This window comes from Lepidochelys olivacea (genome assembly GCF_965140295.1).
Source record: "Lepidochelys olivacea isolate rLepOli2 genome assembly, chromosome: 17".
Classification (NCBI taxonomy): Eukaryota; Metazoa; Chordata; order Testudines; family Cheloniidae; genus Lepidochelys; species Lepidochelys olivacea.
Genome location: NC_140427.1, coordinates 19,902,625 through 19,929,716, shown reverse-complemented (window position 1 = coordinate 19,929,716; position 27,092 = coordinate 19,902,625). Strand labels below are relative to the sequence as shown.

Genomic DNA, 27,092 nt, shown 5'->3' with positions numbered 1-27,092 from the left:
GTGAAGTGGGAAGGAAATGGTAATACCTATAGCAAGCCACACTGACATGAGACACTCCGCAGCACATCTGCTCAGAGTCCTCCCTGCTTTATCTGGCCAGCCGAGGGAGTATTATCAGGGTAGGCTGTGTGCTTGGGACTGCGAAGGTGTGGAGAAAAAGAAAATCTTCTGAATTGCCCTGAATTCAAGCGGTGAGGAATGGTCAACGATCTGCATCAGAGCTTTCATTCTAGTGAATTGTATTTGTTTGGTAAGGAAAATGGTGCTGAACAGACATGGAGAAAGACCCACTATTCTTTCTGGCTAATGCTGCACGTTGTAATGTTTAAATGCCATGTACCACAAAGGCTGTGAGATGGGTTTCTGTGCTGAGTGTCCTGGAGCAGAAGGCACTGATTTTTAAGGCACAGTGGGGTGTTGTTAATGAATACCTAAACGTTGTATAGCACTGTTCATAATTAAATCTCAGCAAGCTTCACAAAGAAGGTCAGTGTCATTATCCACATTTACAGATGGGGAAACTGAGACACAGAATGGGGACATGACTTGCCTAAGGTCAACAGCAGGCCAGTGGCAGAGCCTGGAACAGAACCTAGGTCTCCTGAGTCCCAGGCCAGTGCTTTAGCCGCTTGGCCACAATGCCTCCCTTAAGCAGCCGTAGCTTTTGTATCACTCCAGATATATATCAGTTTGTCTCCTCACTGCTTATTATGACAGTGGTTGGCTAACATTAGCTGTGCTCACTTTAATGCCTCTCTACTAAATACGTTTTAATAACATCTATCTCTTGTAACTTTGATAGCTGAAAGAACTGAGTCACTGCCCTGTATTTCAAAATGAACACCTTCCTTAATTTATACTGCCTGTTAAAGGTCACCCCCTGCCCTATTCATAAGAGCCGGGTATGTCACAGTTGTTTATCTAGGCTGCTTCCCTCCATTCCAGAGGTGGTTGCATTTCCGTGGTGCTGTTTGTGTACAGTTTGTAAAGTGCTCTCATGGCTGATGTATTTGACCAAGTACTTTACTCTCCCACCAGATATTGGTATTTCCAGTTAAGTTGTAAAGAGGAGCAAATGGTTCTGCTTTCCCTTATCTTTGTGTTCATTTCTGCTCCTCGACTGCAGGCAGGGGAAAAGGTCAATTGTATCCTAACTGGGAGAGATGATGATTTCTGCAATGATGGTGTAATTCTTCGTGTTCTTAGCGATACCAAGGGTTCCTGGGATGGAAAATCATTGCTGCCTTGTGTTTCAACTTCCTTTTTATTAATGGTATCTGTGTTGAGTCATGCCGATTCAGGGGTGTCATGTGGCTGCAGAAATGTGACAGAGTGCTGATCTGCCAAGTCATCCCATCTGTTGCCACAGAAATTTAGCTGTGATTCTCTATATCGGCAGCACACGTTCTCCACCTTCCCTTTTCTTTGGTTACTTGCATCAGCATTTTCTCTGTAGCCGTCATGTTGCTCTGACTGGAACTTCTGCTTCAACAACTCAATCTTAAAATAAATGTTTTCAAGCAAATTGAACTTTGCTTAAAGCTTTGAACAGGGAATTGGGGGCTATTAGTCTCACCTTTCCACAAAGATTAGCACAACACTCAAGGAGTAAGGACTTTCACTTAATATCTGCATGATGAAAGGCTCCACGCCCCATTATCAGTTCTCTGACTCTTGTCTATAATTGGAACGTACATCTTCAGTAATTGAAACTATTCGCTAAGGCCTGGTCTGCACTGCGGGGGGAGGGGGGGTGTCAATCTAAGTTACGCAACTTCAGCTATGTGAATAATGTAGCTGAAGTCGACGTACTTAGATCTACTCACTGCCGTGAGTCGACTGCTGATGCTCCCCCGTCGACTCCTCTCGCTCCGGTGGAGTACAGGAGTCAACGGGAGAGCGCTCGGGGGTCGATTTATCGCCTCTAGACTAAACGTGATAAATTGACCCCCACTGGATCGATCGCTGCCCGCCGATCCGGCATGTAGTATAGACATACCCTTAAATTCCTAATTGCAGGCCTCTGTGTACGTGTTGCCAAACGTGTCCTCTGCAGATCTGCCAGCAGTCTCCTGTTTTAATCTCCAGCCCAAGCTCCTACAGGTGGCTGCTTCCACTGATTTTACATGTTTGGAAACAGTGTGTAGCTTGCCTTATTGCTTAGAATAAAAGTTCATGGTACAGGATAGAAGCGTAATGATGTAGAAAACATCTCTCTAGATCTCTTTTCTTCTGTCTTCTGCATTGCATATATAGAACCAGATTCTGTGTAGACCGTGTGTGGGTTTACAGTGGTTGTGGATGGAAATGGAATTCCCTCTTCCTCATCCATTTCTACCTTGCATGGCTTGTGTATGGGCTGGCACAGTTGCAGACCTGATGGCAAAGTGTCCTGGATGATCCAGTGCCTGAAAACTCAGTGAGACCGAAATGACAGAGACAGAGTTGTCAAGTTAGGGAAGAGGAGTGAACAGCCCAGAGGAGTAGTTTGGAGCTTCACTTTGTGCAGTGGTCCTGAATCTTCTCTTGTATGCATGAATGTAACTCACTGTCAGTGGAGCTACACCCGATTTACACCAGTGCAAGTAAAAGGAGAATTGGGCCTGGAGATTGTCGTCACTAGGTATTGTAGGGAGAACCCTGAACTCCAGTCGTGGGGCATATGTAAGACATGGGGTAATTCTTTCACCCTGTGTGACACTGGTGAGGCCTCAGCTAGAGAATTGTGTCCAGTTTCGGGTGCCACGTTTAAAGAAATTGACGAGTTCAGAGGAGAACAACAAAAATGACTGAAGGTCTAGAACGCCTGCCCTAAAAGGAAAGGTTTAAACCCTGGGTATGTTTAGTCTGGAGGAAAAACGCTGGAGGGGGCCTGGTAACGGTATTGGTGATCTACTACAAAGAGGAAGGTGATCGATTGTTCTCCGTGACCACTGAAGGCAGGAAAGAAGTAATGGGCTTCATGTGTAGTAAGGGAGATTAGGATTAGATATTGAGAAATCCTTTCTAACTATAAAGATAGTTAAGATCTGGAACAGGCTTCCAACGGGGGCTGTGGAATCTCTGTCATTGGAGGAGTTTAAGATCAGGTTGGACAAACAGCTGTCAGGGGTGGTCTAGGTGTACTTGGTCCTGTCTCAGCACAGGGAGCGGGACTAGACAACCTCTTGAGGTCCGTTCCAGCCCTTCAGTTTTACAATTATATAACCTGGAAGTGAAGCTGACCTAATATATGTAATTGCAACAATGTCTCTACACCTATCTGTTTTCTATTAATGTTGGGTCACAGATGTTTGTGTAAATAAAAGGCCTCTTTGTTTACCTTGCAAAAAGCCACAACATTTGTTTTTTTAGTAAGTTGGTCTGGTTTTCACATCTCTGGGCTTTTGGGGAACGTTCTGAGGTTTGATTCTTTTCTAGTAACTGCATAGCAAGGGCTCATGTCATTGTCAGAATGATGCATGAGTCAGGGAAGAATCCAGCTCTCTCATATTGCTGTACTTGCTCTTCAGTATTAACTGGCCTATACAAACTTATCTGTAGGAGGATGAGACACTGAGTCACCTACTGCTGACAAGAGCTAACAAGTTTTAATTCTGACCCCACCTGGTCTCTTGTTTCCAAGGAAAGCCCTGCCTTTAACACTTTGAGTTACTATTTGAATAAGACACATTCTCATACAAACTTCTATTTTCTTTAATACTTCTTCCTGCCTTATGCCCTAGCTTATTCTCAACTTCTCTTTAAGGTCTCAGCAAAAAGTACATATGGAAGTTGCTGACTCCTGCATGGGAAACTGAACATGGTAGCTGCTTTATTTTATAGCCCTGATCTGCCCAAGAAAGGAGGAAGTTGAAGGCCTTCTAACAAGTAGGCAGCTGATTAGATAGATATTTACACAAGGTGCATTTTTGCCAGTCCATGCAGAAAATAAAGAGGGTCCCCAATCCTGCAACCCCAACTCACATTTGAGTAGCTTCATGGGCATCGGTGGGGTTACACATGAGGAAGGACTGCAAGACCAAGCACCAGATGTCACATCCACCCTTCTGAACATCCGCTGTCCCTTTGCACAAAGCCAAACCAGCATTTCTACTTCAGAGATCTCCCGTCACTTGTGTCTTTCAGGGGAGATTTCAAACAGGCACAACCTGAGACACCGGAAAGGGCCTGGTTTACAGAGTGTGGGCACTTGGAACTGTGAGCCCCTCTGAGGTGACTCAAGATGGGCAAAGACTGAGGCACCCAAAATAACCAATCACTTCTGAAAATCTGAGCCTTGGTTCCCATTGGTGAAGTGGGATATATTTCTTTTTCTGCCTTGTCTATTTACTCTGTCAGCAAAATGGGGACCCTCCCCCCATCTCAGCTGGGACCTCTAGGCAGCAATATAATACAAATTAAGAAGTAATGGGGGGATATGTTAGGCATGGTTATATTTTAGCCCATTCAACTTTGAAATGGTCCCTTTTCAGGCTTAGAGCTCTGGTATTGTGTTAGATTTAGAAGGTCTGGTCCCTAAACACATGTATAGTTGGGGTCATTGTGAAGTCACACAGAAATGTTCTACAGCAGTGAATTCATGCACATTTAATTTGTCTTTAATTAAAAGTCGTCAAACTTCAGTGCCAGACATTTCACGGAATCGGGAGCATCAAAGGGCCTGATTCTGAAAGGTACTGAGCACCCTCCACCATTGAGTTCAGAGTCAGTGGAGGGTGCTCAACAGGTCATAGGACCAGGCCGTAACACTAGTGAATTACTGTCAATTAAGTCATTAGTACAAACACAGTCCTTGGCAGGAAATGTCCCTGAAAAGTGGCCAGCAGCCTAAAAACTCTCCCTGCAACTCTGGCACACAATGCATGTCAACGATCAATGGAGATGCGCAGACATCCTTGAGAACAAGAGAGAGCCCTAAAACACAAGTTGCTTGGCACAAGGTACAGAGGCTTTATCATAAAGCCTACTCTGTAATTGCATCTATGGTATGACCCACCTCAGTTGGCTCAGGGCAACCTGTGGTAATGTACAAAGCCAAACCTTACCTCCCGGTTAACACTCAGATCTCAGAGTTAGTTTGCAGGGGTGCTGGCTAGAAAAAAAACTTCACTTTTAGGCAGTCCAGACAATGAAAACGACATCATGGGACTCCTTGTTTAATCACTCCGCAGAGTAGAATCGCATTCTTAAATTCTTTAGTAAAATAAAACTCTGAACAGATCTGAGAATCAATTGTTCTGTGTTTATTCCTGATCTAGCCTTGCAACGTTGGAAGTGCAAGCTCCTTGATTCGTGCACCTGAAAGGCCTGTCTAATGTCACTGCAAGGTGCATATGTGCATCTCTACACCCTCTACTGAAGTGCTGATTTGTAACTTTTGACAGCGGGGCTGTTCAGCAATTCGCCATAGTCCCACAGTAACATCCCACTAGAAGGGTTCTAACAACAAATTTTTTGGTGGCCTCAAAGTGTTTTCTAGATAATAAACACAATAGGGGATCACTCTGCTTGTGGGAGTGTCTCTACGCTGCATTTTGGAGCAAGCCTACCAGTCTGGGTCGACAGACTTGGATTAGTGGGGCTTATGCTAGCTCTTTAAAATCGCTGTACAGACAGTGCTTTGAAGTTGCAGCTCGGGCTCTGACGCCCACCCACTTTCTTAAGCCTCAGAGCCTGCACGCGAGGAGGAAGGGTCCCAGAACCCAGGCTCCAGCCGGAGTTCAAACGTCCACACCTCAGTTAAACAGCCCCATAGTTCCAGCCTTGTGAGCTCAAGTTAGCTGACGTGGGCCAGTGATGGGTGTTCAGTTGCAATGTGGATAGAGCCAGTCCACTGGCACGTGGAGGGGGAGTTACCTTAATCACATCATTTCTGCATCTAAGAACAAAGAATTCCCCACACTTACATGATGAGGGACTCTATCCTGAGAAGCAGCACCTCTGCAAACAGTTTGGGGCTGTGGTGAATAATCATCTGAACAGGAGCTCCCAGTGTGATGCTGGGGCCAAAAGAGCTAATGTGAGCCTGAGCTGTATAAGCAGGGGCATCTTGAGGCGGAGTAGAGAGGTTATTTTACTTCTGTATTTGGCCCTGGTGCAGCCACTGCTGGAATCCTCTGTCCAGTTCTGGTGCCAACAATTCAAGAAGGACAGTGATAAATTGGAGAGGGATCAGAGAAGAGCCGTGAGACTGATGAAAGGATTAGAAAGTCTGCCTTACAGTGATAGACTCAAGGAGCTCCATCTATTTAGCTTAGCAAAGAGAAGGTTAAGGGGTGATGTGATTACAGTCTTTAAGTCCCTACATGGGCAACAAATATTGAACAATGGGCTCTTCAGTCTAGCAGAGAAAAGTCTAACATGATCCGATGTCTGGAAGTTGAAGCTAGACAAATTTAGACTGGAAATAAGGTGTAAATTATTAACGGTGAGAATGACTAACCATTGGAAGGATTGTGATGGGTTCTCCGTCACTGACCATTTAAAAATCAAGATGGGATATTTTTCCAAAAGAACTGCTCTAAGAATAATTCTGGGGCAGGTCTCTGGCCTGGGTTAAAGAGCAGGTCAGACTAGTTGATTACAATGTTCTCTTGAGCTCTGTGAATCACCGCTCTGCCAGTTTCCTAATGTGAGGCTACCATTGCAATGACCTGTGCTGCTTACTCTTCCCGCTGTCAACTTTGTCACTACTCTACCCCCATGGATCATGGTTCAAGTTAATCATCTGCTTGCCCACTCAGAACTCTGTTCTGCCCATCATGAAACTAATCTTCCAGTGTGAAGCATGATTGCTAAGAGTTGGTAGCTTGGGGAAACAATGGAAGAGGAAAAGCAGTAGCTATTTATTCTCAAAGGGCAGGGTGGCAGTAGTTCAGGTAGCAGTCTGGGACTTGTGAGACCTGGGTTCAAGTCCTTGCTCTGCCACACACTCCATGTGTGACCTTGGGCAAGTCACTTAACCTCTCTGAGTCTCAGTTCCTCACCTGTACAATAGGGATAATAGCACTGCCCTGCCTCACAGAGGTGTTGGGAGGATAAATACATTAAAGATTGTGAGGCATTGAGCTAATGTGGTAATGAGGGCGAAATACAGATGCTCCCTGACTTATGCTATCGTTCCGTTCTGGAATGCCTTGCGTAACTTGAATTTTGCGTAAGTCGGAAATATATACCCGACCATTATGTGCAAAAACAAACAAAAAAGCCCTCCTATTTCTAGCTTACGCAACCTGAGTGCGGATTTGCCTAAGTCAGGTCTTGTGTAACCTGGGAGCCTCTGTAAGTACCTTAGCCAGATGGATCAGGGGAACTGCTAGTCCGAATGTGCTCACAACGATCAGCTCTTTTTTGATGCTTTTCGGGGGGGGGGGGAATAAGAATAATTGATAATAGATCAGTAACACATGATTAATTGCATGCAAATCAACATCGAGGTGTTCTTTGAACAGTCCCATCCAATCCATTACATTGCTCTTTGTCATTTCAGAAATCTGTCTTCATCTAGCCACTTTAATGATCTAGAAGAAAGGAAAAAGCAGGTATTAATAAACCTGACAGATACTAAATGAGTGCAAAGGCAATAGTATAAATGGACCTAGGATTTACTAGAGAGAATAGAGAGGTGGGCAAAAACGAACAAACTGGGATTCATCTTGAGGAATAGGAACGCGAATGCTGTTGTGCCAACAGGGACCTAAAGGTGCTAGTGGATGGCAAATTAGACATGAATTTGAAGCAAAACAAAAGTGAACACAGCTTGAGGATGCATCCAACGAGGCATCGCACTGCTATGGAGGAAGGTAACAGGCTCTCTCCGTGGCTCTGGTGTGGTTGAGTCATATGGCAGTAAATTCTGCCCCAGAAAGATACAAGAGAGAAGAGCAACAAAAATGATTGGGGTGGCTGGAGGAAATGAATCCTCCAGAATATGTATTACTGGGGCAAGGACCAGTTGTGAGTTTGATCTGGCTCCCATCACAAGCTTTGCCGCTGACGTTGATGGGAGCCAGATGAGGACCTCTGGGAGAGGCACAAGGCTACAGCTGTTTGAAAGGTGTTTATGCCAAGGATGGAGTGCAAGCTGGCTAGGGTTGATACAATTTGAAAGTAGGAATTTTGGCTGAATATAGCAGAAGGCTTCTTTTTCGCAGTGAGATGCATTAGGCTGTGGAATGATCTCCTAAAGGATGGGCTAGCTCTTGGGACATTGAAAACTATAGTGAACACAGCATGTACTGGGAGGTCTTTTCCTAGGTCTCTCCCATCACATTCCGGTGATGCTCTGGCACGGTTGGCATTTTGATTATATGTAATTTATTTTTTTCCCTCTTTCCCCTTTCTAGCGTTGCCAGTTGCCATGGGGGATTCTGCCATGGACTCCACTCTCCCCACTCCTGAGAGCTCTGTCCCGGAGGGCGCACTCTTCAGCATGACTGATGTGTTTCTCTTCTCACTCATCGTTGGCCTCCTTTCTTATTGGTTCCTCTTCCGCAAGAAAAAGGAAGAAATCCCTGAATTCACCAAAATCCAGCCAGTGTAAGTGACTGTCCTGATGAACTCGGCATAAATGTGCTTCTAAATCCCATTGGTATGTTGTGAAGGGGAATGCTCACCGCTAGTCACACCTAGTGGTCAGGCGGGGTTGTGGTAGGTTGTCTTCCTCCCGGGTGATCCCCTTTCTCATTATATAGTCGCCCTGTGGTGATCTGTCATTTCAGTGTCTCTGCACTCCGGCCGAGTCACAAATTCAAGTCTAATTTGTTTGGGTTACACAGAGTCCTATGATGGAGAAGTCTTCAGAAATCAGCAAGGGCTTCAGGACTTCCCCCTCTTGCATCAAGGTCTTGGGTGTGGACCCTCGTACCTTCAGGGTCTTCCCAACTTGGTTCCTTGGTGAGGGATAGACTTCTGTCATTGTCTCCTTTTTGGGGGTTGGTAGGAGAGCCTGAGCTCACCCTCTCCACTGGGCTCCGATCTGGGGCCCCAGTGATTGGCAGCTAGGCCCTGTACATTGAGGTGCTATGCAGGTGCCTCCCTGGATCGCTTCCTGCCAGTGCCCCTCTCTTCCCACAGGGTAAAGTAAATAACGGAACACACAGATAAAGTTTCTGATTTTCAAAAAGTCACCAGTCTATGCTTTGCAGGCTGGGTCAGGTCAGTATTACCTGGCTTCAATCAGCAGGTGCCCCTGTGGAGCTCCTTCTCGGCAGTTAAGAGCACAGGTCAGCTCACTTCTGTTGTTTCTCTGCCATTGTGTTACTCAACTTCCCTTTTTACTGGCTTGTGCAGGCTTTGCAAGTGTGTGTGTGTGTGTGTGTGTGTGGTGTGGGGGGGGGCTGCCTGGGCCCAGAGAAGCTCCTTAACCCTTTCTTCTCCAGTGTGGGGTTTGTGTGCCCCATCACATACAGTCATAACGTTTCTTCAGTTTCCCCTCCTTTTCTGCCCCTCCTCCCGCTCCTCTGTGTTAAGTGAGATTAGCATGTAAATCCTATTCTTACCAGCCAAGGTGGGAAAGTCATGACTGGCCTCACACCGCTGGGATGCCAGAAGGGGAAGAACTGGCTTTCCCGCTACCAGAGAGTAGTTAGGTGGTACTGTCAGTGCTTGTCTTTACCTTGTCCCACTGAGTTGTTGGGTGGGACGTGGGGGCTTGCCACTCATAACTCTGCCACGTAGAGCAGGAATAAAGTCAGCCGTTATACCTAGTCTTTGCTTTAAACATACTTCCAGAGCGAGGAGAAGAAAATCTGCCCTGCTTGGTTATTCTCTTCACTGTCATCCACTGCTTTGATTTCTGCAGCCTGGAAGGTGAGACACCAGGAATCAAATTAATTTCCTGGGTGGCAGTGTGAATTCAGTAGACTCCTTCCCGTGCAGCAGCCGTGGTATCTCCCAGTATTGACTCCACCCACTAAGGTGTGGCGTTGATGTCTCCAAGGGGATCCTCCTTCAGAAGAACTGTGATGTGGAGCCGTATGGGTGGATGGAGGCTCTCTGACAGTGTGGGGGGGAAGGTCGGAGAAGCAACGATCACTTAGACAGGCCTTTGTTTGGGGCAAAGAACACCTCACAAAAGGATTGGCATGGTGGGGTAACGTCAGGAGACCTTTCTTCAGAGTTTCCGGCATAGAGGAATCATTAACAGAACTAATCAGATGACCCACTGGCCTGTGACCAGAATATAGAGCTGGATTAACTGAATGCTTTTGAAACCCAAAGAGCCAAATACATGCCTTTTGCAAGTGCTTGTGATGCCACTGAAGTCAGCGGAGTTGTGCATGCTTAGAGGGCTGCTCCACATCTCTTCGCTCTCGACAGGTACTAGAGGGAGGAGGAGAGTTAATGATTGTCTCCTTTGTTTATTTGTGGGCCGTTTCACCCTCTCCTTGCCTTGCACTTGCCTGCTCTGTAACACCTCATAAGAGCAAGGTGCTGAATCACAGTGGCCCACATCCTGGCCATTACTCCCCTTACTGGTGCCAGCATCCAGCAAGACAGGAGCAGCCTGTCTGAAAGCCTCAGGCTGGACCTTGCCCTGCTTAGCAGTTGCTTCTGTCGCTCTTAAGCGAATGTGGCTTTTAATAGCAAGTACAGAAGAGAAAACACATCAGATAAAATGGTAACCATTCTCTGGCAACACAAGCATTGCATCTGGGGAAGCTCCTTTATTAGTTACTGAATCCGAAAAGCACTCCAAGCATTCAGGGGTTTAACCATGACTTGTCTTTGTGCCTCACTTTCTTGGGCCTCCTATATCTGCCCTACAATGTTCTAATTCTTCTAGATCAGGGACCATATCAAGAGCATGAGCCCTGGGCACCATGTTTCCCAGTGTTAGTTGGGGCTGGGTGCTCAGTTTGTGCATACCCCTCTAGCCAGTTCCTTAGTTCTCCCCATCGGTATTTTTTATTACTGTCCTTTTTTTCCCCTCCTTTATAAACAAAGCCCAGCTTCATTAATGCAACGTTAAAATCAAGATGTCAACCCCACAAAAGCTAAGAAATTCAGAATTCTTTGAGTGCACGTGTCCATTCCCCTTCGTGTGTGTGCGTGCCCAGTGCCCCAGAATCAGGGATTTTTCCCTTAACATTGGGGCAGCGCATGTGGCCTCTGTTGCCTCATACTGCCGCATGATGGTATAAAGGGCCAAGCTGCCCCGGACCCCCTCAGTTCTTTCTCACTGCCTGTGATCGGTAATTGGAGTGTGTTGGCTTGCTTCTGCAAGTTTATCCCCTTATGGGGAATCTCTCAGCTTTACTATAAATAGTTGGCACTTGTTAGTCGTTTAGATTAATATAAGTTTCATTTATTATTTGTATTGTTTTATTGGCGCATCAGTTCCCCTTTTGTACAGGGCGCAGACCCCCAATACTAGGGTATGCCATGATCTCCAGTGTTTAAGCCTCGTGCCAGCTGCAAAAGACCTGTGCTGGTAAGTTACCCTCATTCCACCTGCCTAAAGCGTCTCAACAAGGGTCACATTAGGGACCGCTGCCAAATTTGCAGGGACTTTTAAACCTCAAACGAAGAAAGACTGAGATGGAGGCTGCCCTGCATCTACCTTCTGAGCCTTACTGCTTGGGGCATGCAGCACAGGGCTCTTCAGCCTGGGTGTGGAATGCCTCTCCGGCCACTGTCTTGGGATGTCGGCACCAGTCCCCTTCCCCATGCCAAGGAGCTGATTTGTCTAAAGAGCTGAGATCAGTAAGTGCTCAGGAGGACAGAGGAAGGGGCCCTTTGGCAAGAGACTCTCCCCGTACCGACCTATTCGCATCAGGGCTCATCAACTCTGGCAGCTGATCCCTGCCATTGTACCAACTACTTCTGGGCAACAACATCTGCAACAGGAAAGTATCTCTGTACCAACAATGCCAGAGGCACGTCTGGCCGCATGAGATCTACTCTGCCTTTGGGTGCCAGGCTCCCTGATGGTACAGGAGGCAACTCACTCGGTGACGGTGCATCCTCAGGCCCCAGCTACGGACTTGCCTGAAGCTAGTGAGTCGGCACTGCAGGGGGATAAAGCTTTCAACCATCTGGCGTTTTCTCAAGCAGTGCAGTCCTGGGATAAACCTACTTGGATATCTCAGAGCTATGTGCCAATAGCTCCAGAACAGTGCACCTCGACCTCGGGACCGCTTGGTATGGCACCACTCTGATGGGCTGACTCAGGGTCTTGCTCGGAGCCTGAGGTAGGCTTTTATGCCCCTTGCTCTTGAGACAGATGACCGCGCTCCTCTCCTCCGTCAAGGGAGGTGCCCACCGGAGATACAGAGACACTCCAGAGAAAGGAAACCTTACTCATGGTTGGGGTCCTGTGCTGTACCAGTGGCCCTACTGGAAGCCATGGAGCATGTTTCTAGTTTCCAGATCCTCCCTGGTTCCTCAGTCTCTTAGATCTCCTACCACGCTCCATGAGGAGTCCCAGGAGGATGTTTTCAGTACCGAGCAAAACTCTCAAGGCCTGCAAGCTTTGGAACATCCACCCGCTACACTGCAGGAGGATCAGCCTCAGCCTCCTTTGCGTTCGTCCTCACCTGCTGAGACTGTAGCTCCGAGAGACGCTTCCCTGGTCCAAGATGACTACAGGGAGTACCAAGACCTTTTCGTAAGAGTGGCTTTGGTGAATTGGCCTTTGTTTTGGAATGAATTTCACCTTATTTGTGAAATACAAAATATTTACCTTGCAAATAATTTCTAAATTGCAGGTCCCCAGTATTCTGGTAGGGTCTGTCATGTGGTCACAGAATGCATACAGACAAGGAGACTGGATCTTGATTTCTGCCCAGTTTCCTGCCTTCAGATGGTGTTACTGTCTCAGATGTGATGGTGCATTAGTATTTTCGGTGGAATGGGTTTCTCTGTTTGTCCACTGCGCACCACTTAATTTAGGCCCCGTGCTGGTGATTACTAGTGTCTTTTACTTTGAAGTATCCTTTCACTACTGCAAGAATTACGGTTTATCGCAGAATGCCTGTGGAAAGAAGTGTCCATAGCATGGTCAAATGAGCACCCTTGACACAAGGCTTAACTGGTCCACAGATGCCTTGCGTTGGCCCTCTGCACAGAGGTGAATTTCAGCAAGGGTGCCATGCTTCTGTTACTGTGAATGTAACACCAACTTTGATTTAGGCACTAGAAATGAATGTTTGTCTCCGTTTATCTTTCCCAAACTCCTGGATCTGCTGCAGAGTGAGTTAACTGAAGGACAGGGGGTCCGGGCGAGGCTGGTGTTTCACTCCTGCGCTCTGTTGTGGGTCACAAGTGAAAACGAGGGCATTGGGTTTCATTGTAATCTCTCTTCAGCCACTGCTTTAATCTGGCCCCAGTGTTAGGCGTAATTGAGGCTGTGCCCTGCAGTTGCTTTGCTGTAACTCCCCCATGTGGATGCTGCGGGCATGAACTGAAAGGTTTCTAGTTCTCATTAATGTAATCCTGTCTGAAGAGGACGATGGTAACATGGAATAGAAACCTTTCAGTTCGTGCCCGCAGCATCTGCACAGGGGAGTTACATCACGGCACTTCAGTGCTGCAGCATAGACCAGCCCTGAGTCTCTGCGCAGAAGAGAGGCCAGGAGTGAGGTGGGTTGTGAAATCCCCGGGGCGAAATGTCACATACTAACAGAGAGGAAACAGCATGGCTTCAGATAAGCCATAGGAAAATGGATCTCACCAGGAAGAGGAAAGTTCGCGCCCTGGCTAGAAGTTTAAAGGGAGGAGCCCACGTTGTTCGCAAGCATCTTGCAATGAAGTCACTGTATGGGGCAGAGAGGTGGTTGTGCGTGTGTGTGTGTGAGAGAGAGAGAAGCAGCTGGTACTATGCATGGTCGTTATTCACTAATTGTCATCTGTCCTAACTTCAGTCGTAACCTGTGAGTTTCCTTGGACCATTCAAGCATCCCTCCCCCCACAATGGGCTTGCTTGTGAATGGGGTATGTAGGGTGACCAGATGTCCCCATTTTTATAGGGACAGGCCTGATATTCGGGGCTTTGTCTTATATAGGCCCGTTACTCACACTCACACTCACCCTGGCTCAATTGTTCACACTAGCTATCTGGTCACCCTTGGTGTATTTATCTGCACCAGCCTTCATCTCTGGGGAGTTTAATAAGAACCGATCTCTCATGATGGGAGCTGGGGTAGCCAGGGGAATGGTATTGCCAGACTCCCGCAAACTGGGACACTGAATTAGATTCCTGTCCCATCATCTGCTAAAACTCCCAGGGACAGCTCTTGTGAATGTGAATCACACAGCGCTTCAAAGGAGACGATCCTGCACCTTGCAGAGGAACATGCCATAGAGGAACCCTGAGATCCATCTAGCTCTCTTTGGGCTGTTCGCGGCTGCCTATCACCCCAGTATGTGACCACCTTCCATGTAAAATCGGTAGCAATTAGCAACATCCCTAAAGGACTTCACGGAGTCTCTGGCGCTTCTCATTTGATGTGTGTTGAAGGAAGAAGGCATGCCGGGGTCATAGGAGAAACCCCTGTCTCCCATCCTCTGTTGCATAGCATGGGATGGCCAGCAGTATTCACCGGATTCATCTCAGGCACTGCAATAAGACATAGGGCTGTGATGGTCTCTCAGATAGCTTGGCCCTGTATTAAGGATTTAACTGTAAGACCATGGCCCCTTGGCTGGAAGGAGTGTCCCAAAGCCCCCTCCCTTTTATCTGCAGGAGTCTTGTTGCCCATAGTTTTATATTTTTGTTTTGAGAAGATGATTTGGTGCTTATGAAAATGAAGGAGTGAAACACTCATTTGGGCGGTGGTTAGTGCAGGCAGGCACCATAGATCTGCCATTGAGTCTCCATCCTGAGCTTCTGTATCACCCATAAGCAGAGACTGCTGGCAATGTGAGGCTTTTTTATTTGTTTTTGTGACATTGGCCAACTCTTTTCTGGGGCTGAGAGCCACTGGCCATTTTGTAGGGCTTGATTTCCTCACCCCCATCCTGTACCTTGTGTAGTCATTTACATCTGGGTAAAATACTGCTGTCTGGGTGACACCTTTTCACACTCACTTTGCACAGGTGTTTGTGATTACACTCGTTGCAAGGCTGGGGAGAATCCAGCTCCAGATCTCATCAGGACTGTGTTTGAGATGAGAGGTTTTAGAGTAGCAGCTGTGTTAGTCTGTATTCGCAAAAAGAACAGGAGTACTTGTGGCACCTTAAAGTTTAACAAATTTATTACAGCATAAGCTTTCGTGGGCTACAGCCCACTTCATTGGATGCATAGAATGGAACATATAGTAAGAAGATATATACACACACACACAGAGAAGGTGGAAGTTGCCATACAAACTGTAAGTGGCTAATTAATTAAGATGAACTATTATCAGCAGGAGAAAAAAAACACTTTTGTAGTGATAATCAAGATGGCTCATTTTGACAGCTGACAAGGAGGTGTGAGGATACTTAACATGGGGAAATCGATTCAATATGTGTAATGACCCAGCCAATCCCAGTCTCTATTCAAACCCAAGTTAATGGTATCTAGTTTGCATATTAATTCAAGCTCAGCAGTTTCTCGTTGGAGTCTGTTTTTGAAGCTTTTCTGTTGCAAAATTGCCACCCTTAAGTCTTTTACTGGCCAGAGAGGTTGACGTGTTCTCCTAACGGTTTTTGAATGTTATGATTCCTGATATCAGATTTGTGTCCATTTATTGTTTTGCGTATAATAGCTCACCTTAATTAATTAGCCTCTTCCAGTTTGTATGGCAACTTCCACCTTCTGTGTGTGTGTGTGTGTGTATCTTACTATATGTTCCATTCTATGCATCTGATGAATTGCCACAAGTACTCCTGTTCTTTTTGAGATGAGAGGAGCTCATGTCCTAGCAGCCCTTCTGTGTCTCCCAGCGGAACAGGCCATCCATTCTGCACTGAACACTGGGCCTGTCTGTGCTGCTTTGTATGGTGGAAGGATCCAGCCACACACATTCTGTTCTCTTCCCCGCTAAACCTGAGCAAGGCGTATGGGCTTTTAGCTTAGAATGTGGTAGAGGTTTGGGGCCAGTGTGAGTTGGTTCAGGGGGTTTTCACCCCTTTATCCTGCACTGTCACTTATTCTAGTTCTAGCAGCTTTGCACTGTACGTACTATGCTGTCGTCCTTGTGCGGCTGCACTTCTGCTTCACTGGGGGGGGTGGGGGGGTCCATTAGGAGCTGTGGAAGAGCAGTACCTCCTGTTTTCCCTTGAAGTGTGAACATCTCCTGCCCACTGGGACATTGCCCGTTTCCAACAGCTGAATGAAGGCAGCTTGCAAGGTTGCTCTGTCACTGGTGTGTCTGGCACAATTACATGTTGCGACTTCGGTAACACACCCTAAGTCTTATCTATTTTGATATTAAAGGGGGATGGGAAATGAGCCTCGAAATGGCTTCTTCCCGTACAATCCAGAGTCAGCTCTGCTGCAGTGACAGGCTGAGGCTACATAAGTCATGTTAGCAAATTGCTTGGAGGCTTTACCAATTGCCCGAGCTGTAAGCCAGTGACACCAGAAGCTGCGTGCCTGCCACCAAAGGCAAAACTAGAGGCTGCAGCTGGATTGGGGCCCTGGGATTGTGGTTGTAGCTACATTTTTAGGATAGTTGGAATCTGGAGGGAAACGAATGAGTGAGGCTGTTTTATCTGTGGATTTACTTCCCTCCCATCCTCTAGCCCAGGGTAGGGTTTCCTACTTGATAAATATGCAAAATCGGTGCATTGCAGAATCAGTCTATCAGTTACTACTAACTCTGGCTTCAAGATCTGGCAGCTAGCCTAGCCCTCTTGATGGGTTACCCTGACCCTGAGAATGGATTGACTAGTCAGCCAGTCTCAGCTGGGTATATTAACCAGGCAGGACTCAGAAGGCCTGATCCTAGTAAATGCTCAGCACCCTCAACTCACTTGGATTTCAGCTCAAGCTGCAATTGTTCAGTGCCTCTGGGAATCAGGCCCACATGGGCAGTTGGCTTTTGCCTGAAGCTACCAATGACTTAAGCCCAGACCTTTATTGTTACAGTGTGTTGGTTTTATTCAGTGCTGTGATTTTCCTCCCTCATGGCTGGCAGAAGCCTTCCCAGGTTGCATTGTGTTAATACCACTCCTCAGACCGTTGTGGGCACGTTTGTCCTATCACGGTATAAAGCTGCTGTTTGTTTCCTACCTCTCTCAGTTCAACCTGTAACTACAGCAGTGCCGTGCATTTGTTTTTTAAAGTCATGAAAAATCAGTGTAGGCACATTATATTGGTTGCATCCCTTGGCAGATTTCTTCACGATGCTTTGATTCACATGGCACTTACTAATATGCTCCTTCACTGGCACTAGACACTCACAACAGGGCTGTGCCCATTTACAGAGAAGAACCACCAGTTGCCTGTCGTCTTCGTGGGTATTAGCTATTTGCTCAGCATCCACCGCCTGCGTCAGGGCAGTGAGCATCGAGTCAGGTTGCTGGCTCAGTGTCTGTCTATGCTGATTATGGAGCAATTTAGTTTGTAGCCTAAACTCACGGGATGGAATTGAATCGTTGCCACAATGGATGGAAAAGGCCAGATAAAAGGACCTCACCTCTGCCCGTGAAAGGAGAGAACTGTTGATAGATTAGTCCAAAAGACATCCTGGATATGAAACTGCTGCTACTCGAGAGGTGGATTAAATCCCAAATGGAGATGTAGTTTTCAGTAAGTGAAGAATTTGAGTAGTTCTCCAGATTGCAAAGGGGATAATCCCTAGATGCCCTACTGGAGAAAATGCTGCAAATCAAGGCTCTTCCCTAATTGCATTGGGCTAGAGGTTACAGCCTGCCCAGATCTCCATGCAAAACAAACTGAACAGCGGAACCAAGAGCTGGGAGGGAGACTGGAGGTGTCTGTGCACTGTTACTTCACAGAAGGATTTATTTAGTATGAGCTGCTGCTGGGATGTTTAGATTGCTCTTAGTTAGATGGAAAATGTTCTCTTGATTTGATAATGCAGAAGAGGATGTGATGGTGCCTTGCATCATGTGTGGTGGGAGTCTACTGTACAACTGTGTTTCTGACACGGTTGAGATTATTATGGTTACTAGGGAAACGGAGCTTGAGCCAAAGATCCTGTTCTGGACAGTCTGAAGCGGATGGAGAGCATCCAGCAATACATGCGATCTGCCACAGTAGGAATGGCAGCATTCTGTCACGGCTAGGGCACAGAAACAGAAATCGGGACTCCTTGGGCCTATTCCATAGCTCAGTCGCTGACTTTCTGTTTTGATTTGGGCAAGTCACTTGACTCCTCTATGCCTCAGCTTTCCCTCTGCAGAATGGAGGTCATTTCCTCACAGGATGGGATGTGAGGCTTAATGTTTGTAAAATGCTTGAGACCTTTGTACAAAAGACTGTGTATAAATACACAGCATAATTGGCCATTCATGGCAGGCGAGCACATTGAAACCTAGAGAAGTGTGCTTGCATTTTGACCATTCAAAGACTTAATTGAAACCGTTAGGGTAGCATTTTTAGAGCGTCTGCTCTGCAGATGTCATTAGAGAGGAATGTCCCTTTGATCTCCATAGTCTCATGGACCAGTGAGTATGCAACTTGCCTTTGGGTGGAATTATTGGGCAGCTAGCTCTTTGCAAGGCGGTGTATGTGTTTTTCGTGATCTTAGATTTCTCGCCATACCCTAGTGCATTCCTGTTTCTCTGCTGTGGTATTTGTTAGACGGAGACTATGCTGAGACATGTTAGCTGGTATGTAATTATTTTCCATCTATCCTGCAGCATTATTTGGGACGGAAACTGGCTTATCTGTATCCTCAAATGTTAGAGATTCATTCCCTGTATTTAAAGGGCTTCCTAGTTTTAGGAATTGTTCCAGTTTCTCAGCTTGATTAGTTAACTTATTAGGGGCGGGGGGTGAGAGGGAGCGAGACCATCTCTAATTTAATTTAATATGACCCCAAAGGGAACAAACTCGCAATGATCAATACAGCCTTTCTTCCTAATGGATGGCACTAACATAGTAACATTCAGCGCCGCCTCTCTGGTGTCTGGAATCGCTTCATTCAACCTACATGGTTTCCTTTAAAAAAAAATAAAAAAAAAAAATGAAAAAAGCGGCTATGATATAAACTGTTGCTGAGGTAACAAGGGTACAGGGGAGGGAGTTTTATCCCCCCCTTCCATACAGAAGCAGGGAAGTTGGCGGTGGGGGGGAAGAGTGTGCTGCAAAGAATCATGGGAGGTTTCATTCTCGACTCCTAATTCCTTTCTGCCACTGCTGCCAGATGTTGCAGTTTCTCAGGGTTGTGTGGATCTGCTCGGTAACTTTCAAAGCGTCCGGCGAGAATCCTAGCGAACTGAACTGCTCCAACCATGACCTGTGTAGGGACTTGGCATGCAGGCTCCGTTCTCCGGAACAAAAGGAAACTGGCGATTTGGCTTTAAGCTCCGAGAGGTGCAGAATGGAAAGGCCTGTGTGCACATTTTTCAACAGCTAAGTTAAAATCTCTCCCTTCTCGGACGGATACAAAAGCTCTGGGATTCTTTTCGTTTTGCCTTTTTTCCACCCTAACCATGGGATGTCTGTACTCGGTACCGCAAGAGGACCTGACTCTGGGGAGGTGAGTCAATCTTCCCGATCAAGCAATCTGTAGATCTTAATCCCAGGACCGCGTCTCTCTCAAGAGCTACATGTAATTGTGTATTGATCTCCCTGCTGAACTCTGAGGGCAGGAAGAGAAGAGGAAAGGAGGTTCTGCCTAAACTGCTACTCAGACTGAGAAGTACAAGAGACTGCTCTCTGTCCAGTGGGACGGAGGGTGTACAGGGCAGTTTCTGTTTTTTTTCTGACTCAGAGCGACATCTGGACCTAGGATCTTGTGCTGAAAAATACGTACAAGTTAGTGCCATTGGGGGTCCTAAGGAGGAATATTTTTGGGGGCCCCCCCACACAATACATACTAATAATAGGGGGACCTCTTGAGCTGCTCCAGGCCCTAAGCAATTGCTTAATCTTAGTGCGAGCTCTGCAAGTTGGTAACTAAACAAGACCGCTCTGCTGGGAGGCTGCTGCCTTGGGAGTTTGGGATGTGGATGGTTATGATCTGGAGACTTCCAGACCCTCATCGGGCTGCGTTGGCATTTCTCTCTTTTGAACTGTTGGCTTTAAACTCGAACAAGAGACAGAGTCTGAAGGAGGCTCTCTGCATTCTTGGATGTTGGTAGGAAGAGTGAGAGAAGCATAGTCTGTATAGTTGTATATTTTAAAGATGTAGGTTAAGTTAACACCCCCTCCCTCTGCCTTGTTTCTCGCTTGTGGCACAAGCTATACCGTAGACTATTAGAAATAAAAGAGCATTGTACATATTGACGGTACTTTTCACCCCTTAGGTTTACTGTTTTGGTTCGCTCTCCTTTTGGGGCAATGAAAATAGACTTCTGGTATGGCTTTTATCATCCATTTCTGTTCATTTTCACATTCAGGTTCTCATGGTCTATCAGGGTGCTGCAGTGGGTTGTAAAAACCAAAACCTGTTGTCTTTAATTTGTTTGGTGTTTATGGAGCGCCTATCACCACAATAGCTAAACGCTAGATGAGTGTGTATCTAAATAAGATACACACTCTACATACTGTGTATGGAAACATATTTTCTTTTGGTTTTAAGTTGTGTAACTGCTTCTAACAACCTAATCCCCTGATGGCTTTCCCTTAAAATTGGTCTAGTACAGCTGCTGTGTAAGTTACAATGTCTACATGGATCTATCATTGTCTGATGCTGGTTTCTTCTAATCAGTTAGACCTCCTTGCACAGTTCTCTCTCCCCTGACACCTAACCTGTAGCTGCAAGGGACTTATTTCTTGCAAAGAGAACAGGGTCCAGTCAGAGCCTAGTGAGGGGAGCTGTAGCAGTTCATTATTTTGGGGTGGGGAGAGAAGGCCTGGAGAGAGATTTATTTAAAGCCCTCTTTGTGCTGGGGATGTGCTCAGACACATTCTCTGGGATCCCTCCTTTGGGGCCGCACGGGTTAGGAAACTGTTAGCGAACTCTGCACATTCTCACATGATCAGAAGCCAGAGCCTCTTGTTTTTGCCCAGAGGCGGCTCTCTTCCCACGGGAGACCCAGCCTCGCATTCTTCCACCGTGAAAGGGAAATGGGAACGCGTCCCATGCTCCTTGCTTCCTGCGTGCTGCTAAAGCCCCATGTGGTGAATGAGAGTGAGCAAACGGCTGGCACTCATCCTTCTGTCTGGGAAAAGACTATAGTGAGAAAGCCGCCACCTCTCCTGGGGTTCCCGGGACCGGATCACAGTCTCATATAGTTTATTTCTATTCACTTCCAGAGTCATCTGGGTCGCTTTCACCAGTGTCACCCTTGTGAGACCAGTGCAGTTGCACTGGTGTGACTGAGACCTTGTGTATACTGTCTTTCTAGCCACTAATGACCCTAGTGTAGACACAATTTAGACTGGCGGAGTTTGTCCCTGTTTCAAAGTGGAGCAAGCTGCACTGATACAAATTGGACTATGCTAGTATAAATTGTGTCTATACCAGAGGCCTGCATCAGTGGCTGAAATCCCTGTGTAGACAAGGCCTGAGAGGAGACTTTAGCCCTCAGATGGCAGCAACCTGCTTGCAAGGGACTTTTGGTAGCTCTGATCAGTAATCAGTCTCTCCAGAAGCACAGCTCTGTTCCAAGGAGATCTCCAGGTGTTTGCTTCTTTGGGTGCATCTACACTGTGACGAAAGACCCGCAGCTGGCTCGGGTCAGCTGACTTGGGCTGCAGGACTATAAAATTGCAATGTAGCCATTTGGCCCTGCGAGCCGAAATCATCTGACCCAGGCTCTGACACTTGGTGCTGTGGGTTTTTTTTATCACAGCATACACATACCCGCTGGTTCGTTCTGTGAGCAGAGCAGCCGTGTTCCTTCACATCCAGTCCCCAGCTCAAGCGGTAACCACAGGACACAGGCTTGTCCCAGAAGCTTTGTAATGAGGGGCAGCTGCGCCTACGGGCCGATGTGCCTGCTTTCTGAGTCAGATGTGTTTAAAATGTACTCTGTTCTCATGCTAAGCGGATGAAAGAGCATCCCTTTACTGTCTCTGGAGAGAAGCAAGAAGTTCATCCTTCCCTTCTCTTGTCCTGTGTTCTCCTCAGCCCTGCCCCATGGATTGCGCCGGCAAGGGGATGTCGGTGTGGGGCAGTCATGAGAACCCCGTAGGATAATGAATCTCAGAACAGATCATTTCAGCCAAGAGGTGGGAAAGGACGTTTGAAGGGACTTGGGTGGAAATCCATCTGAACTGGAGGTCTGTGTTGAGCTGCAAGGTTCCGAGCTTGCGTCACGTTGAGGTTTGCCCGAGACGGGGCGGGAGTTCCGGGGAGCTGTGCAAACTGAAATGTCTGTTCAGCTTGTTGGCTGGATTTTGAGATGAAGAAGCCCTGCGACTGACCAGCCGGGGTCCTCGAGGCTTCCTGAACGTAGGGACTGCCAAACCAGAAGAGAATAATTGCACATCTAGTCTGGTAGCATATCTCTAGCAGTGGTCATCGCCTGCCGCCCACCGGTGCAGCGCCGGTGGGAGAAGGAGAGCTTATTCCCAATCCCAGACTGGAGATCAGCTTTTACTCACGCCAGGTCTATACTAGGCGCGCTTTGCTGGTACAGTTATCCCAGGCCCCCATCCTTGCTGAGTAAAGCAAGCTATGCTAGCAAAAGTACAGTGTGATCGATAGAACTGTCTGCTCTGTAGGGTTTGGCCAGCACAGCTGTCTCTGTCAGGGATGTCTCCCTATCACACCTCTGACTGATCTGGGTAGGCCATCCAAAGTTGGTAGTGTGGATCTGGACTTAGAAGCATGAGGAGTAGCAACCCCTTCTAGTCTGTATCCTCGCTAGCTTAAGTGCAGATGCTGCTTTTATTCATATAGATGATTAATTGTTGTTGTTTTTTTAATTCTTTCTCCACTTGAGCTCTTTCTTCCTGTTGCAGTGAGTTCAGTGGTTAATGTTGCATAAAAGCATTTCGATTGTTTCCTTTGTGTGACTTCACTGAGTGCCTTCTGGGGCTGGTTAAACAAAAGCATTCGATTTTGAACGTCTCTGTGCAACTTGCTGTGTTTACAGACGTCTATCCGAGCTCTGCTTTCTAGATTAAATAGTCCTTGGGCTAGAGTTACAAAGGGATTTAGGTGCTTGAAGACGCAGCTGGGCGCCCAGAGGGATTTATGAAAGTGCCAAAGTGAGTTAGGCACCTGACTCCCATGGGCGCCCCAACCCCAGTGACCGATTATTTCTGCTGTCCTTCTCAGTCTGTCTCTTGTGGCCAAAGTGGAAGCACCATTGCTCAAGGCGAGGGTGTACCCATGGATTCATAAAGCAGTGATGTAATCTCAGTAGCTAGGGCAATTAAACCAAGAAAATAATCGAGACGGGGAACAGTGTCTGGGAGAGAGGGAGCATCACTGTTCGCTGTGTGTTCTTGGTTTCCAGTGACGCTAGCGTGTGAAGATCAAGGAGGGAACAGAAGTAGTCAGGCCCTACCACCTTGAAGAGGTTTATGCTTCCAACATAAGTGTTTCAGTCTCAATCCATAGCCCAGTGTCCCCCAGTCTGGGGGAGGCACAGGGGGCAGAAGGCTCAGCTAATTCAATAGATTGTTTTGTAATCCTGAGTCGTGTCTGCATTTTAGGGTGGGGAGCTTAGGACGGGGAAACAGGTGTGTGTGTGTGTGTGTGTGTGTGTGTGTAAGTTACTGCCCATCTCCTTTTGGGGCTGACTTTCCCCTCCCCTTTCTTCCCCACCCATTGGTCTCCCCAGTACATGTCACTTTGCGGATCATCCAACTGCCAGTGCTCTTGGAGTGGGCTGATCTCATCTCTCAGGGTGGTGAGGGAAAGTCCTCTCTGCTCCATCACTCCCATCCTGCTCCAGGTTCCATGTAGGTAGGATCTCAGGGTTATTAATGCACCTGGGCCCTTGTGAATGGCAGCGGGACATGTTCACCAGGCTGTTCCCCTCTGTAGCCTTATCCCGCCTCTGTGAAGCGGATCTCTTCCCTAGCCATGTGTAGCAAGCTCCTGCTCCACGCTCTGACTGCCCCATTCTGCCTCTCTTCGGATTACACATCAACTGAAAGGGAGGCCTTTGCTGTCTTTCAGAACATCCTCGGTGAGGGAGACCAGCTTCGTTGAGAAGATGAAGAAAACGGTAAGTTTTTCTTTCTCTTTTCTGAGGCTGTGAAGGAGCAGGTTCTTCCTGTTTAGCCAGTGTGGAGGGGATGGAGGCCTCTTCCTTCCCTATGGTGAGAGAATTGCCTATCCAATTCCTGCCACTGTTCATGGCACTCCGGGGGGGAGGCTGGGCAGCTTCTTGTGTGAGTTACTAGACCCCTCCAGCGCTAAAGAAGCAGGAGCTGCTTAGCAGCTGAGCTGTCTAGCTAGCATCAGCAGTGAGCTGCTGGGAGATGGATTCGGTCCTGCTACTAATGAGCATCTTTGTGCAGTACCTGAGTTCTGGAAGGCTAGTCAAATTAAAAAAAAGGAGGGTGGGAAATCAGGGCTGTTTCTCTGCAGATATCCTTTTGTACTAGACAGATGAAATCTGCCTCTTTGAAGAGAGAGGTAATTCAGGTGAGGGCTTAGCAACAAAGGGAAGTGTAATGTGAGGTTGGGGTCAGGAGGAAAATGGTGGATTCCTTAAACTCCGTGGCTGATCATTATTTGTGGTAGCACCGGCTACCAAACGCCTCAGAATGACCAGTTTCCAAACGCCTCAGAATGACCAGTTTCTGCTCGAAGGAGTTCCTATTCAAAGGAGCTGTTCTCCAATCACACACTGTTCATCGCTCCCCAGCCCCCTCACAGAATAATAACGTAGCAGGTTTTTTTTGCGGGTGTCCACGGTGGATCTCAAAGCACTGTGCGAGCAGTAATTTAGCCTCCCAGTCCCAGTGCGTAGGTATTGCAGAGAAGCCCAGAGATGTGATTTGCCCAAGTTTGTGTCAGAGTCAGGAATAGAATCCAGGACTCCTGACTCCCGGTCCTTTCCTTTAACCATGACAACACCCTCCTTGCTCCTGAACTCCAGTTACTGGCCAAATTAGCAACTCGTGTGTAACTGCATCTCTGTCTTTCCAGGGGCGAAACATCGTGGTGTTTTATGGTTCCCAGACTGGTACAGCAGAGGAGTTTTCCAACCGCCTTTCCAAAGATGCCCATCGGTACGGCATGCGAGGCATGTCAGCGGACCCTGAGGAGTACGATATGGTAAGTTAAACTTCGCTGCACACAGCATCTTTACTCTTATCGAATTCCGTGCGTGCGAAGGATATGTAAGTGGTGCCTGCGACCCGCGGGCATGCTGAAGGGATGTGTTATTAATTAACAAAGAAGGGGAAGAGCTGTTAGCATCGGCTGCTTGCAGCAATTATTAAGTAACTGTGGGCCCAGTAAGATATGGCACAGGGATGAGGAATGTGTCCTTGAACCATTTAGTGCTAGCAAAATCAAGGGCCTTAGCCCCTGGAGAGTGATGTGCTGCTTCTTGTGGGAACGAGGAGGGGGTCACCACCTGCTTTACAGAGTTATTCCAAAAAGGGGAGCAATCGTGAACTGAAACAACCATTTTTAGGGTCCCCCAAAGAGCCAGACTTTTCCCGTCTGCTGGGAGGAGAGATTGGGCCAATGGATTTCTCCCTTTCTGGCAGTGGGACTGGGGCAGGGCCGTGAGCCGCCGAGCTTGGGTGTGCTCTGGGGCTTCAAGCAGGTTCTTGGCTCGATTGTGCCAAGAGCAGGAGCAGAACAGGGCAGATCATGCCAGGCAGTGAAAGGGTGGGAACAAGCAGGAAGCTGTTGCGGGGCGTTTGGAAAGAATGAGCTAGCCGCCTCTGGAGAGCTCGCCCGCTCTGGGTCCTGCTCCTCCATTAGCTGAACGGAGACCTCTGTGACCTCGGCATGCCAGTCAGATGTGCTGCTGAAGAGTATAGACAATAATAGCTGCTTACAAAGTGAAGTGAGCCAGAAGCTCCTCTTCTGAGGCCTGGCTGGGTAGGAGGCCACCTTGCTCTGGGATCTGAGTCGGAGAGGACCTTCGCTCCGAAGAGGAATTGGACCTCATGCTCTTAGAACCAGTGGGTGAGAGAAATCTCTCAGCTGGGGCCAGAATCAGTGCTCCGAAGTCCTTGCAGATGTTCCACCACCTCTGTATCACAGAGGACACCTCGGTTCTGGTGACCTGATAGGTCACCTTTACCCTGGGAATCTGTCGCCAGGCAACCTGAAGGGTTCTGAGGTGCTATTTGGTCTCACCATTCATAGCCTGTTCAGAATATTCCTTGGTGCTTTCCTGAAGAGTAAGAGTGTTAACCGCAGTGTCCTGGCCGCAATCCTGTTGGTTGACAATGCAAAGTAACACCAGACAATTGCCACATTGCACACCAGAGGCAGTTGCATTTTAGTGGTGGTGATGTGAACCTCTCTCCCCCCCCCACCCCCACCGTAATAACGTTCACAATGATTGCTCTGGGATCCTTGAAGTTGAGAAGTGTTACATAATGTAAGGAACTTAATCTCTCTGGCCTTGTTTCTAGTCTGATCTGAGCCACCTCTCTGAGATTGACAATTCCTTGGCTGTGTTCTGCATGGCTACGTACGGAGAGGGTGATCCCACAGACAATGCTCAGGATTTCTATGACTGGCTGCAGGAGACTGATACTGACCTGACTGGTCTCAAATTTGCAGTAAGTAAACCAGCTCTGCGTTACTGCTTATGCCTGATTTAGGCATGAAAGTCCCCCATGCATATGCCCAAATCAGACATGAATTTACAAGTGAGCATGCAATCTCAGTTTGCATGCCTTGCATCCATGCCTTGCATGTCTATGTCAGGGGCTCACCATTGTGTGCTGCATGTTTGCAAACATGGTTCTGTGTGCTTTAAAAAATGACTCATGACTCCCTCCTTCCCCTCTGCATCATGAAGGATCATTGAGTCCATATTGCTGCAGACGGCGTCTAGCATGCACTTGAATGCGAAGGCTGTAACTAAGTTACAGGCTACTGTTATTGTTTAGCAGGCTAATTGGACAGCCTTAGGCCAGATATTCTCCT

General features: G+C 47.4%; 1 protein-coding gene across 7 annotated transcripts in view; it reads left to right on the top strand.

Moving 5' to 3' along the window:
* The window catches only part of POR (cytochrome p450 oxidoreductase), a 60,853-nt gene that overhangs the window by 15,308 nt on the left and 18,453 nt on the right, over window positions 1-27,092 (top strand). For 6 of the 7 annotated variants that reach the window (XM_084650952.1, XM_084650950.1, XM_084650948.1 and 3 more), the window contains 4 exons: window positions 8,349-8,541; window positions 24,144-24,192; window positions 25,122-25,250; window positions 26,573-26,722. In XM_084650952.1, coding sequence (XP_084507078.1) covers window positions 8,363-8,541; window positions 24,144-24,192; window positions 25,122-25,250; window positions 26,573-26,722 — 507 coding nt within the window. In that variant the 5' untranslated portion in view covers window positions 8,349-8,362. Of the gene's footprint in view, window positions 1-8,348; window positions 8,542-19,302; window positions 19,602-24,143; window positions 24,193-25,121; window positions 25,251-26,572; window positions 26,723-27,092 lie in introns of those variants that run through there. The other variant, XM_084650954.1, reaches the window with a different exon arrangement.